General features: G+C 40.6%; 1 protein-coding gene across 3 annotated transcripts; it reads right to left on the bottom strand.

Moving 5' to 3' along the window:
* Nucleotides 1–1,198: 1,198 nt before the first annotated feature.
* LOC124130189 lies at nt 1,199–15,022 on the bottom strand. 3 transcript variants are annotated; one of them, XM_048402529.1, is made up of 2 exons: nt 14,961–15,022; nt 1,199–2,684 (listed from the first exon to the last, which is right to left on the bottom strand). In XM_048402529.1, exon 2 carries the CDS (start codon nt 2,604–2,606, stop codon nt 1,542–1,544), a length of 1,065 nt encoding a protein of 354 aa, XP_048258486.1. In that variant the 5' UTR covers nt 2,607–2,684; nt 14,961–15,022; the 3' UTR covers nt 1,199–1,541. The 3 variants fall into 3 exon arrangements, with proteins under 3 accessions (XP_048258486.1, XP_048258484.1, XP_048258485.1); XM_048402527.1 differs by lacking the exon at nt 14,961–15,022 and adding an exon at nt 8,080–8,139; XM_048402528.1 differs by lacking the exon at nt 14,961–15,022 and adding an exon at nt 4,199–4,343.
* Nucleotides 15,023–15,600: the final 578 nt, after the last annotated feature.

Genomic DNA, 15,600 nt, shown 5'->3' with positions numbered 1-15,600 from the left:
CTGAGCCGACCAAGGTATATTGTTCTGACACGGCCTGGGATCGAATGTAATAAAAACTGCGGTAAAATGTAATAACTGCACAGTTTTGATTACATTGTATCGCAGTTTATTACAGTTTACCGCGTTATTGCAATTGACCTCGTAACAAACCTGTAACACGTTCCATGATTTGTAGGTTCCATTGCTTTATAGTTGCCCAAAGAAAAGAATAATGCAAATTTCAAAGGTCATCGATATCAACTCTGTCAAAGACAATATACCTGTTGTGTGACACTTTCTTGGAACACGTAGGCTTTATTTTCTTGTAGTTTTGCAACATGGATACTAATATTTTTAAAGACTGAAGGTATAGACACAGTTGTCATTCGTTAAAAGAGTAAGACATTACAACAGCAGGATGTATGACATTGTGTTGGATACGTATTGCTTGGTTCGTATAGTCGTAACATACAAGCAATACCCTAATACAACAATGAAGAGCGTCATCTAATATATTGTCACAGGGAAGTTCAAATACAAGGTCATTGGTAACTTTGCTGAGTGCGGCGTTAAACAAAAAAACAAACAACTCCACACGTCGATATCAGCCAAGATTTTCAGCGATCCGGTCAGTGTTGGCCACCTCTGAGGTACGTCTTCACACACAACTACTTGATAAGTTGTAAAAAATTATGAAATAAAAACAACTATTTTCCCAAGCTTTAGGATTCCCTATCTGTATAAGGGTAACACAATTTCCACTCATTACAAAAAAGAATTCTTATAACTGATTCTCTTCAGTTGGTTTTGTTTGTTACTTAACGCCGCACTCATCAATATTCCAACTGTACGACGGCGGTCTGTAAATATCTTGATAAGTCAATTCAGTGATTAACAAAATGAGAACATATTTAGGCAACTGGGATACGATGACATGCATCAACCAAGTCAGCGAGCCTGACCGCAGGATCCCGTTAGTCCCCTCTTTCGACAAGCATGGGTTGTGAAGACCAATTGTAACCCGGATGTTCACGGGGTACAAACATGGGTTGTGAAGACCAATTGTAACCCGGATGTTCACGGGGTACAAGTATGGGTTGTGAAGACCAATTGTAACCCGGATGTTCACGGGGTACAAGTATGGGTTGTGAAGACCAATTGTAACCCGGATGTTCACGGAGTACAAACATGGGTTGTGAAGACTAATTGTAACCCGGATGTTCACGGGGTACAAACATGGGTTGTGAAGACTAATTGTAACCCGGATGTTCACGGGGTACAAGTATGGGTTGCTGAAGACCAATTGTAACCCGGAGGTTCACGGGTCTTCTCTTCAGGATGACAGCTGAAGATGTTCTCTTTGTTATATTATTGTCATGTATTCTCCATCCTCGATTATCCAGTGTATTGTCTCTGAGTGGTGTCATGATTGTTACCACAGCTCCACTTTAGTTCGATTGAAATAACTAAATAACGGGCGACATAAGAACCCCCAGGAAACGAAAATCACTGTACCCTCTTGGTGCCACTTTGTGGTAGACACAGAGGCAAATATACCAATTTTAGTTATATCCACACAAATGACATCCTTTCATTAGGGTACTGTTTTTAACATCAGTGAAGGTTACAGAGCCGTCAGCCGAGTATATGGAACGTCTCCTTGCACAATCAATCCAACCACACGCATAGTTCTTTGGCCGCATGTGATTGGCGTTTACCAAATTATGATTACACCAAGTATTGGCACTTTTAGCTGATTCAAAAATACCTTCTTTTGTCGTCATATGAATTGCAGTCACGGTCTTCGTGACGTCATAAAGTGTCACGTTATTCGCTCGCGCATATGCCACAATCCACATTCCGAATCCTACTCGTCCAATGACAATCTCTGGTACGCGATCCCACGGAAACAGGTGATTCGTGAAGAAGAAGTCAGAAGAACCCTCTCCGGGGTAGCGCCCACGTGATGCGTGACCTTTCACCTGACTGACGTCAGTGACAGTGACGTTGTCCTTCATGTCCACGTTCGTCCTCTTACCCAACACCATCACAGGCCGTGACCTCAACACATCACTCTCCTGTTTAACAAGTGCCTGCATTGTGGTAATCAGGCCATCGTCAAAAACCAGATCACCGTTTGCAAACCCAAATAGGTCTGCGGTTCCTTTATACTGTGCGATAATGTCATTGAACATGCCTCTCAGAGTGGGCATGCTGGTATTGCCACACCCTGTCTCCCCCACCCCCCTCACCTGCCACCCGGTCTTCTCAGCGTTCAGCCTTGCATCCGGGTCGTCCGTCAGCAACACTGGTTTGATGTGCGTCAGCCAGGTGCGCCATGTTCCAAGCACACTACGCTGCACGTGCTCTTTCCCCTTTTTGTTAATCCACGTGGAGAAAAGCACGAGCAAGACATGCTCCGAGGTACCTGAGATTGTCCGGACTTTGTCCTGCTCTCCGGACTGTGGACTTCCGTCTCGGTGTTCTTTCTTATGTGTGTCGACCAGCACTATGGTATTTTGTTTCATGGGCTTATTTCTGCTTGAAGCAATGTACAGAACAGTTGTTATCACACATGCCAACCACAACATTGCGACAAGCTTTGACCTGGTGATGTATCCAAGCATACTTGCTTTCCTGACTGACTGGACTAAAGAGACGTCTGTTGAAGGTATCCTGCTGGGCTATGATATCCAGGCAACCAGCTGAAACAGTAGGAACGGATTGTGTAAGACTAACTTTGACTTTCATAATGACTGACGGTACAAGGTCACCTAGCCACCTCGGCATTGTATTGTTGTGAACCAGACAGATATTGTATAGGAAATGACAACTGCAGATGAATTCATGAGTTAGTGAGTGAGTTGGGTTTTACGCCCTTTAAGCATTATTTCAGCAATGGGCAAAACATTCCAGCATTTTAACGAGCTGGGGATAAACAACTGTAGAGCCATGTTGTTCTGTGCTAAAAGTTACAGACCGCCGTCGTATAGCGGGGATATTGATGATTGCGGTGTTAAACAACAAACAAAGCAACACGTCGGTCGCCATGTCTGTGTGCCATTACATCTGTATTTATCATAACGTAACATCTAACCAATAGTGTTATAGGTCATTGTAAATTCCATATGGCATACATCCTCGGTTATCCAGTGTACTATAGGCTTGCCGTGTTCTATCGTGATAAATCGTGTGGCTGAAAGGTATTATTAACGTTATCGTGTGTATAAAATATATGCGAGGGTCGGCGCCAGGCAATAAATACTTATTTTTATTAAATTGTGTGAATGACAGTTTAAATGGGTAGGACAGAACAGTTTTTCCCTTTTCGCGAAGACCTGGTGTCATCGATGATTTTCAGTGGTCCATTCCTATAGTTTTCACAGCTATTTTGCCCTCATGGAATCTGTTTCGGGGGATAATCAAGACTTGTATTGGCGTTTTACATTTACTATTGACATATTCAGGTCAAAACGAAGAGAAAGAGAATATTGCACAAAAGATGCCATACTTTTAATTCCCATGTATTTGCATTCACAGAAAACGTAGAAAATCCAATGGTTGGATGTAAACTGCCGGGCAAACACCCGTCACAAATACAGCACCATCGAATCACCATTTCTTGATTGGTTCAGTTTTAGTATACATGGGTGTATACTTTCTTTTGACCTGCAGTTTATGTGATAGTCAAATACCATCACAGCGACAAACATAAGTGTACGCCATACCGTGTATGTGTCGTTCTACTTCGGAACCGACCATTTGAATTGGTATCCTGGGGGCTGGGGTTTTAGCGAAAAAAACACACCCCAAATTGTCCCCAACAATTCTTGAAAAACATAAGCTTTAAATTGATGAACAAAAACATAGCCTACCACGAAAAATACATTGTCGCAACGTGTTTTTCTTTTTAAAACTTCAGGCTCATAACTTGAATAAAAATATACCTGGTTTTGAAGCTGTCGCTGAAATAATGTATCGCCCCTATTCGCAACGGTCTTTCTGCAGCACATCATAGCGTGACACTATACAATCAATACATGACACGTCATATATATTCGTCCATCACATTGTATTTCAATGACAGCAAAACGACTATATTAGCCTATATGGGCTTGTTATTAAACGTACATACAGAACAGTCTGTCAGGTAAATATAGAAAGTTAACTTACATTTCTTGGTCAGGGAAAATAGACATGAATATGTGTCTAATCTTACTTGCTCATCAACAGCACTGTGTGCGTGTTACCCCGTTTGAAGATATTCTACTATCACAAAGATCTCCCCGGGACGATAGTTTTCACGTGAACTCAACGCCTAGGTTAGAATGAGCCCTAGATCTCCATCTAACGCCATTGCCATAGGTAGAGATGTTCTACCACATGCGAGAAGAGGTCCGGGGTTAATATGTGTCCTGCGGGTGTCACGGTATAAACTCTCCCCCGTACAAATTCTCCCCCCGGAGATTTTATACCGGTACAGATTCTCCCCCGGAGAATCTGTTCTGAAATAAAATCTCCCCCGGGCGGATATATATGTATGTGTCGTTCTACTTGGGGACCGACAATTTGGTATCCGCGGGGCTGCGGTTTTATCGAGAGAAAAACTAAATTGTCCCAAACAATTCTTGAAAAACATAATTAAGCTTCAGACTGCTGAATAAAAACATTGCCTGCCACAAAAAGTACACTGTCGCAAAGTGTTTTTCTTTTAAAAACTTCAGGCTCCTAACTTATAAAAAAACCTAATAAAAATATACCTGGTTTGGAAGCTGTCGCTGGAGTAATACATAATCTAGATACAAAATCCATCCCCCACCCCGCAAACTAACTGCATGTCAATATCATCAATTCAATAAAGCTAATCAATACACTGAAACAACATTAGTAAAACAAAATATGCAATATGGTACTTACATGACATTAGACAGGGGCCTCGTTCAAGGAATGTATCCACTAATTCATTGTAAAACGTGTACAGTATCACATCCATTAGTGAACGGACTACCGGGCAATAGAAAGTGAGTGAGTGAGTGAGTTGGGTTTAACACCGCTTTTAACAGTATTCCAGTTATATCGCGGCGTGTCAGCTTAATGTGGGAGGAAAGCCCGAAGTGATGCAGGCCTCAGACGTTTATCACTTCGGTGAAACCCACGAGCACGGGTATGGTGCTGACAAACCTAGAAACATAATCGGGGCGAACCGGGATTCGAACCCACAATCATAAGTTACTGGTGTGTCCACGGGACGCAACTCTGCACAGCGAATCGCGGCGCCTAAGACTACTGGGCCACCCGTGCCCCCCAATAGAAAGTATCTACATGATCTAACCATGATTGGTGGTGGCTTAAAATGAAACAAATAGGAGTAGTGAGTAATCACAGCACTAGGAAACACATGATACAATCACTGTCCAGTGAGGGCGTTCCAGCCCACCAAATAATGCAAGTGTCTGGGCACAAGGATATACATTGATTTTCTATACTGGTATATTCAGTATTTTGTCCAATACCAGTGCACGCAGTGACCCCGTCAAACCACTTTCGGATTCCACTAGGCCTATGTCAATCAGTGGCATCCCAACCGTTGAACGAACTTCCAATTGGCATGTTGTTCCTGTATCCGACTCGTCATCATCATCATCATCATCATCATCATCATCATCATCATCATCATCATCATCACCACCACCATCATCATCATCATCATCATCATCATCATCACCATCATCATCATCATCATCATCATCACCATCATCATCACCATCATCATCATCATCATCATCATCACCACCATAATCATCATCACCATCATCATCATCATCATCATCATCATCATCATCATCACCATCATCATCACCATAATCATCATCACCATCATCATCATCATCATCATCATCATCATCATCATCATCACCATCATCATCACCATCATCATCATCATCATCACCATCATCATCATCCATTTGTATTGTGCTTTTCCATGCTGGATAATAAAGCCCAAACCACACCATTATTACCCCGGTATGTGGATCAGTGTGCACTCAGTACAACAGTGTACAACCCAAGCTGCCTGTCAGGAATTGCTGTTATTGACCTTGTCACTTCTTTAGTAAACACGTCCCATATTAAATTCTGGAAACATAAATATATTTCTTTCAAGTCTCATGACACAAAATTTAACTCATTTTAACGTAATTCAACGATTTTATAGCTATATTGAAATATTTCGCCTATGGGCGAGAAAAAGGTTTAGCTCATGGGCGAGAATATTTTCCTTTGTTCAAAACTCATGTTTTTGTTTCGCAACTGCATACAGGTGTTCTTACAAGTTTCATGACACATAAGGTAACTCATTTTAACTTAATTCAACTATTTTATAGTTTATATGACATTTCAGGTCATTACCATCATCTAATACACAAGAGATGATACCAAGACATATTTTGTTTGATTTTATGGTCTATGCGGTCTTAAATTGATTTTATTAGTCTTTAAATGTTATGTCTAGTGCATATTTTCACAAACAGGGAAGTTAGCTGATATAAGGAATGTAACATCCAGTTGATGACTGTATACGACATACGTTAGTCTGTTAACGAACTTTTTACAATTAATATTTTGAATAAGCCGTTAGTACGCCAGTTGTGACAGGGATGATGGTATGGTAGCTGTAGCAGACAGATTGACAGCCGTTGTTACCTGCGTCACAAGGTTATTAGTACGGCATTGGCCTTGTTGATTGTTACTATACTTTGAGGATTTCTGTGGCCAGTGGCGGACGTAATTCAAACTCCTTCCACACTGACACCGCATTAAAGATATTTGTGTACCGATTACATAACTCTTACTGACAGGGTGGGGTGGTAGTTCACGCGAAACGGACAACACTGTGTAAATTGGGCGGCACCTTACTTTTAATAAATGACCCATTAAACGATGATCGACACTAAAACACGAGTTTTGGAAAAAGGAAAATATTCTCGCCCATGGGCCAAATATTTCAATAGCGCTATAAAATAGTTGAATTAAGTTAAAATGAGTTACAGAGACTTGTAAGAACACTTGTATGTATTTGCGAAACAAAACACGAGTTTTGAGCAAAGGAAAATATTCTCGCCCATGGGCGACATAGTGTAAATATTGAGTTTTGGAACATTCTTCCTTAGTATGTTCCCATGAAAACAGCATGTTAAATTTTGTAAATACCTTTGACCGAGACTGGACAAAGGCCGTAGAGTTTCTGGACTGTTGGGTTTCCAGAATTTAATATGGGACGTGTTAGTATTAAAAGTAACGGGTTAGGCTTGGACAAATCGTCAAGCCCAGTAAAGGCTTTGTTTGTCTGCTAACTCACGCGCTTATGATGCATACCACTCTAATGGTTAGAACTAGAGACAATGTTTAGAACTAGATTTAAAACAGACAACAGACCGTGAAGCATTGTCCCCTTTAAAAAGCAGTCAGGGCCGGTTCATAAAATGTGCAGCGCGATTAGAGGTGAGGTGAGGTGAGGTGAGGTGAGGTGAGGTGAAGTAAGTGTGTGTGTGTGTGTGCGTGCGTGCGTGCGTGCGTGCGTGCGTACGTGCGTGTGTGCGTGTGTGTGTGTGTGTCTGTCTGTCTGTCTATCTGTCTATCTGTCTGCTTGTACTTGTCCGGAATTATGCCGATTTATAGTGCTAGCACTCTGACTACACTACTGACTCCGACCCACCTTGTTTTAGCCCCTTAATGCCGAGCGCTAGTCAGGGTAACAACAGGTACCGTCTCCGAGCGGACGCTCTACCACTAGACCACGAAGGCGGTCCCGCCGCGTTTAGATGATATTAGTGAGTGAGTATAGTTTTACGCCAATATTCCAGCAATATCATTACGGGGGACACTCAGAAATGGGCTTCACGCTTTGTGCCTCGTCGCGTGACGAGCGAACGCTTTGACCACTAGGCTACCCCACCTCTCTTAAGATGATGTAAATATGAAACAACATAAAATACAGAATATGGCATGTCGAATACTACAATACTGTCAGAAGTAGAACTAAATTGTCTAAAAACAATAATGTTAATAGCGACTTTAACCAACAGAATAACATAATCTTACCTTATGACTGAGACGTCTTTATTCCGGGACAGAGTAGACGATCTACCCCTGGACGTAATATGCACATACAGATATAGAGATGTTCTGATATGGAACTAGAGATGCGGCATTTTCTTGTGATGTAATTTCAAACTGTTATCGAAATCAAATCATGCATAAATTGAATATATACAAGATCACTGTCACCAACCACTTCCTATCAGGGATATCTAGACATGGGTGACAAGATCTACCCTTGGGCGTTTCACGGCCTTGCCATTGTGCCAAGGGCGCATTGTGTTTACAACTCACTGGGTCTGCTACAATTATATAACAACGCGTCTTAATTGTTAAGTTTTAGAATACAGGCAAACTGAACTGTAGACAGTATTAGAATTCTTGTATATACGCCAGCGTAGATTTTCCACTAAGGCAAAAGAAAATATACACCCGATTTAAATGGTGGCTAAAAACGACAAACAAGAAATGGTTGTTCATTGTGATGTAATGGATACGGGTATCATAGACGGTATTGCATGTATCCTATCAGTGAGTATCTCACAACACGTGACGTGCACGTGACGTCTCAAGGAGCATGGGGGTCACAATTTCACAGAACACCGTAAGGAGCAGAGTGAAGTTGGAATTTTCAAATGTTTATTTTCTTTTACCCGGCAGTTCAGGGTTCAACTCAGTGTCGCTACAAGTCTGGCGACGACCATATTCCAATGAATCACTAAATATACTTAAAACAAAACAAAACGTTAGATCGGCGAAAAAGCCGCGTTCTGTCAACTCGTTTGAACTTATGACAGTCCAAAGAAACATAGTAACATAGAACTGTAATTAAAAGCGACAAAACCCTTTCCATATTCATAAGAAATCTCTGCCAAAAGTCAAGTCAAATGAACGATTCCGACTATATCATGAGCATGTGTTTATAAATCACTATCAAATTGTGATGACACCAGGTGTTCGCGAAAGGATGAACTGCCACAAAGGTGGCACACGTCACAAACACATGCAAGGCAAGTCAATTGTTTCTGTGAAATAAAACACGGGAACAATTGGCACAAGTCAAAATATGGAATTGCATCGGATATCATTCTTGTCACTGATGCGTCAAATTTGGAGATGTCCTCAACATGTCTACCATAAAACTTTTTTAAATCTTTACTGAAGCCTTGAATGTTGTAACCTAGATCAAACAACTTTTCAGCAAGAGTTGTATGGCGCTCTTTGAAATCTTCATAGAAAGAGCATGTTCGATTGTACCATTAAGTGAGTGAGTGAGTTGGGTTTAACGTCGCTTTAAACAGTATTCCAGTTATTTCACGGCGTGTCAACTTAATCTGGTAGGAAAGCCCGAAGTGATGCAGGTCTTAGACGTTTACCACTTCGGTGAAACCCACGAGCACGGGTATGGTGCTGACAAACCTAGAAACATAATCGGGGCAAACTAGGATTTGAACCCACAATCATATGTTTCTGGCGTGCCCAAGGGACGCAACTCTGAACAGCAAATTGCGGTGCCTTCGACGACTGGGCCACCTGCGTCCCCTGTACCATTAAGAGGGACCATGCCATTGTAGCATGCAAGTGTTGACGCCCACACATGTAATTGCCTTATATTTCGCAATGCGTACGCTTTGGGGCTGATGGATGCCTATCCAGATGCCCTTGCAATATAACTGAAATCGTGCGCCCTACCATGGAAAAAAAGACATGCTTTGTCTGGGAAATTGGCAGACGTCTGAAAAGTTCCACCTTTGCTTTCTATCCTATATATACAGATACCTTGTTTTCTGCACAAACAAAAAGTCAATCTCGATCTCCCTTTGGCTCATCTGATAAGGACAAATCCTCGTCATGTTCCAGGGTAGTATCTACCTTTCTTAAAACTAAAACACTATGCCTAATGTTGGTCTGTTCTCAGTATGTCTTCTATACATGTATTGAAACTTTTAGCGATAAAAGTCATCCTTCTTCCAAGCCTCTGTTTAAACAGCGGTTCTTGAATATTTGTCCATACCCCAATATAAACAGTCTGATCACTACGTTTGCTGTTTGCTATCTAAATATAATTGAATACATTACTGCAGACTGATATTCTTTTTTTTCAGAGGGTAATGTATCATAAAGTATGAAAACACAAGCATGACTGGCGGCAAGAAGCACGTGAATAGGAGGTGCGGCTGAAACGACCTGAGCCTAACCATGATGGACAGCGTTGATGGAGTTGGCTGCTAAATATATTTCAACATAATCCCTTCGGAGGTCCACACACTTCTACCAACGATGCTGGAGTGCCTGGGCGCCACTGGTGAGAAAAGGCTTCCTCCTGGTGGTGTAAAACGTCTCCACAACAGCAATAACGTCATCATCACTTGCATAATACTTGCCAGACAGTTCTTTCTTCAAGTTTTGGAAGAGGTGGAGTCATCCAGCGGTAGGATTCCTTTGGGATCCCAGAAAACCAAAGCCATCACCTCGCCAGCATATGCTACAGTCGTAGATCTTTCCACTGCTTTGACTGTTCTATCACAGAACCTACACCGAAACGTCGCTCTTAATTGTAATAAAGAAGTTGTTCATCAATAAATTCTTTTCCTTACTTAGTACTCCAACTTCTAAATGCCTATCAAAGAAGTTACTGTGTCTGAGTTGGGTATTCATGTTACACTGCGGCATTGTGGCATGGTATCTCAGGGAGCGAGCACTATAAAATCGACACACACACATACGTGAATCCACGTCGCTACATAAGTGCAATCGTCTTGAACCGCGATGTTAAACCCCATTTCACCTCACCGCCACTTACCAAATAACTTCAAAGAACAAACACCTGCAAACATTTCACATCATATTGTTTCAAAGGATTGTCTGTCGCTGATATTTTGAGACATAGCGTCCACGTATCCCACAGCGTACCCCAGGGCACAGTGAAGCTTGTTGATATCCCCCCCTTATCACATGTCATATTCACAGGAGCCCCCCGGGGATACAAGTACATCCCGGAATATATCTATGAAATACTTTACGTAACATTGTCGCGTCCTCACGATCTCGATATTTAAGTTGTTTGTGTGTTTGTTTGCTTGTTTAACGCCGAGCCTAGTTCTCCTTTAATCCATGCTTAACCAACTTCCTTGATACACACACTGTCCCAACACCAGTACCAGCAGTTTTGAAAAGGCTTATGCTAATGATATATGTGTTATTCTTGTGTTAATGGGAGGCAGGTACCTCACACTAGTAAGAATACGTATTATAGCATAAATAATAAGGTTCAGTCTAGCAATACGCTACCCAACTATCGTCCATGTGTCATTCTTGTTAAGACAAGGAGAACGTTTATGACCGCTACTATTTTCAATATATCTATTTCGCCTGTGCCCGTGGTCAATTTTTTTTGTTGTTTTTTGTTTGTTAAACGCCGCGCTCAGCAATATTCCAGCTTTATGACGAGGGTCTATAAATAATCGAGTCTGGACCAGACAATCCTGTGATTGACATCATGAGCATCGATCCACGCAATTGGGAGACTATGACATGCATCACCAAGTCAGCGAGCCTCGCCGTCCGATTCCGTTAGTCGCCTCTTTCGAGCGCCCCCAGATACTTCCATTAGCCCGTTCTATTCTGATTTCTGAAAAAGCACGTTTGGTTACAAACAAGAGGAAAGTCCGGTCACGTGATATGCAAAGAACACTGTGGCAGTGGTGTTAAGCTAAGTCACCACTGCGCCGGAATGTGATGGTCAGCCATGTTTGTGTACAACGCAGGCGTACTTTTGGTTTTTATTGTAAAATGAAAATCATGTGAAATAAATGCTTTCTTGATTATAATGTGACATCATGTTGTTGATATGAAACTATGTCTTTTGTTTTAAAAATCTCGAATCAGGGAGATTGTACGTAGCACGTAAAACATGTAAATGGATGACGTGGATTTGTGAATAAATAGAATGACAAAGAAATAGTCCCGTTGTCAATAAAAAATTATCTTGTTTAACTGACCAATCAGCTTCGAGAATCACTAATTGCACACTGTGCAAATATCAAAAAGCTATTACACTGCATGTTTGAGCCCATATGGGTAATAAACTAAGTTAGACAATTTAGCAAGTGATCTGTTTTTTACTTCATTTCGGATTCCACAGTCCATATCTAGCAAATGCCAACTTTCAGATAAAAGTACAGTATACTACGGTTATAACGAACTTAAAGGATCCCTATTTTTAGTTCGTTATAACCGTAGTTCGTTATAAGCATATATACAGCACATATACAGAAAATTGACCGGATCAAAACACATTTCGTTACATCCGTCAGTTCGTTATAAGCGTGTTCGTTATAAAAGTAGTTTACTGTACTTTTATCTCCAATAACGTATAATTATAAAGTGAAGACAAAGTTGGGACCGAGTCCAAGATTCCAGATGTATTTTTTTTATGTAACTGTTCAAGTTTATTTGTATTTATAAAGTGAGGCGGTGGGGGCCTGAGAATAGGTTCGAGATATCGGTACTAGATACTACTCATGAAGATATCTTTTCAACCAAAACTGAATTTCAAACAGTCTTCTGATGCGATCGGATATATTGAAGGATCGTATGAGGCTGCGAATTTGACGTAATTTAAAAATTAATATATTTCGTCCAGAGGAAGCATTTTGATTGGTTGTTGTTTTCAAGGTCATGGTTGAGAGAAATACTGAGCCAGGTGAGGAATATGGAGATGGTGACGTCACTTCCGGTACGACGAAATGGCTCCGAATTATTATAATGACCAATAAAGGTGATAATAAGTTTTATTTTATAAACAAATAACATTTAATAAAATAGTGTTTTATCATTTACATTGTACGTGTGATTATATCGCGACACAGCGACACAGTATTCGATCCTGGGAAGGTATGTATTTGTATTGCCTGTAGGCACGCGGATATGAAAGAACGATTTTCCCGTGTAACAGGCGTATCGTATAATTTCATTGATCAGGAACCTGGCTAGGGGAAATTAAAACGTAAGCAAACATGTTACAGTAAATCCCTTCTTGAACTCTAATGACGCTTATCAAACACAAGCAGGCCCGCTCAATGTATCTCAACCGGAGATATCCCACAGATATCCCCACCACGCTCTGAAAATATCACATTGTAAGTGTGGAACAGTTTGGTCATTGTGATCAAACCCCGATATGCTCGAAAACTGATGCAATAAGCAAACACAACAATAGCGAACTAACTCATCAACGACAATTTTCACTCTGGTAGCCGAGTTAACCTGTAAATTACCAAAAGAAGAATATACTATGGTACATTGTTTTTAACTTTGTCTTATTTTTCTCACGTTTTCGAAGTGTAAGTACTTGCTTTGTGAGCTACGTGGAAGCTATGTACCAATGCCTGGTCGTGTCGTGTTGTCGACATACCCCTGTGCTGCTGTCCTGTCTGCAGGTAGAACTTAAGGGGTTATCTGTTTCCATTGATCGGTGTATGATTTGGGGGAGGGGGTGTTAATCATAATCAGTAGGGGGAGCAATCTATCAAGACCCTGCCTCTAATAGTAGATTAAATAGTGAACTTCTAAACATTGAATACCGTCAGTCTGGCATGGCATTGAGACAGCTCTAAATATGGAACCTGTTAACATTGAATAGTGAACCTATGGTAATTGAACAATTTGTTGTTTAACGCCGCACACAGCAATATTCCAGCTATATGACGGCGATCTGTAAATAATCGAGTCTGGATCAGACATTTCAGTCATTGATGTCATGAGCATCGATCTACAATGGATACGATGACATGCATCAACCAAGTCAGCGAGCCTGACCACCCGATCCCGTTAGTCGCCTCTCACCACAAGCATAGTCGCCTTTCATGGGTTGCGGAAGACCTATTCTAACCCGGATCTTCACGGGTAGATAATTAAATAGCTTACATTTGACATTAGCAAGTAAAACGTGGAAGAGCAAACCTCTGAATATTGAATAATAGTAAACGTATCGACATTGAATGGTATATTTGTAGATATTCAATAGCATAATCTGACATTGAATAGTCAATTTCTAGACATTCAAAGCATAATATGACACTGAACAGTGAAATTCTAGATATTCGATTGCATAATATGACATTAAATAGAGAATTTCTAGACATTAAATAGCATAATATGACATTGAATCGTGAAATTCTAGCAAACCTCAATATTAAAGGAAACATCCAGACATTAAATTGTAAACTCAAGACACTGAATAATACCCCAAAGCGTTGAAAAGTAAACACATGGACCCTGAACAGTAAACACATGGACCCTGAATAGTCAACCCCTGGACCCTGAATAAGAATTCCCTGCACATTGAATAGTAAACCCCTGACATTAAATAGTAAACACAAACATTGAATAGTAAACACCTGGACATTGAATAGTAAACACAAACATTGAATAGTAAACACAAACATTGAATAGTAAACACCTGTACATTGAATAGTAAACACAAACATTGAATAGTAAACACCTGGACATTGAATAGTAAACACAAACATTGAATAGTAAACACAAACATTGAATAGTAAACACCTGGACATTGAATAGTAAACACAAACATTGAATAGTAAACACAAACATTGAATAGTAAACACCTGGACATTGAATAGTAAACACCTGGACATTGAATAGTAAACTCCCGGACATAGAATAATAAACCCTCTGTGCTTCAACGGCATAGTTTACACACCTCAGCATGGCGGTATGCCTACTCAGGTCCCGCGGTGATATCTGAGCGTGCGTCAGACACCTTAACAGTATCCACTAAAACAATTAAAATAAGGTTCAAAATGTTTTTCAAACATTTGGAAGTGACGAAAATGATATAAATCAGTTATCACCGAACTTACCTCCAAGTTTGGGAGAACAGTGATGATTGCGTATGCCTCACGCGACTCTGTCCAGTAGCAGATTGATCCCATATGCTGCTGATAATGTGAGAGAACACTATTGAATATCAATCATCATAAGGGTGTGAATCCTCCTCTTTAGGCAACCGGCATGCCACTTGATTTGTTGTGGTATCCCGGCATTTAAGTACTCTTGAGTCTTATCAGTGTACACAGCCGGTACAATTAGATTAGACTGGGATCTTTACAAAAAATGCATCGACATGTGTGCTCATAAGCTTAGGGCGAAATACATTGTATTGATTTGTCACTCTGCAATAACAAAAATATCCAACGTTGAAATATTGGCACACGGATTATCACTTTACAGGGTTCGGCATCCTGAATACCGAAAGGGGGCTAAACCCCACTCACTCACTCACCCATTGAAGGTCATGTCAGAACAACCTTTTATAGACTTGCATTGGCTGTGTTGGATATATTTGTTTCAGGGTCTGTATGGCAGACACGGTTCCAACAGAATGATATTCAAGGCTTTACATTTTGTTTAACATTGTATAATAATAATAATAATAATAATAATAATAATAATAATAATAATAATAATAATGTGGAGGTTCTTCATGGTAGAATTGTTTTG

Source organism: Haliotis rufescens, unplaced genomic scaffold (assembly GCF_023055435.1).
Source record: "Haliotis rufescens isolate VD_foot unplaced genomic scaffold, xgHalRufe1.0.p SCAF_26, whole genome shotgun sequence".
NCBI classification, from domain to species: Eukaryota; Metazoa; Mollusca; class Gastropoda; order Lepetellida; family Haliotidae; genus Haliotis; species Haliotis rufescens.
This window is presented reverse-complemented; position numbering and strand designations above follow the sequence as displayed.

Bases quoted from the DNA above. Each gene is read 5' to 3' on its own strand.
- LOC124130189 (XM_048402529.1), bottom strand. From the start codon at position 2,606: ATGCTTGGATACATCACCAGGTCAAAGCTTGTCGCAATGTTGTGGTTG.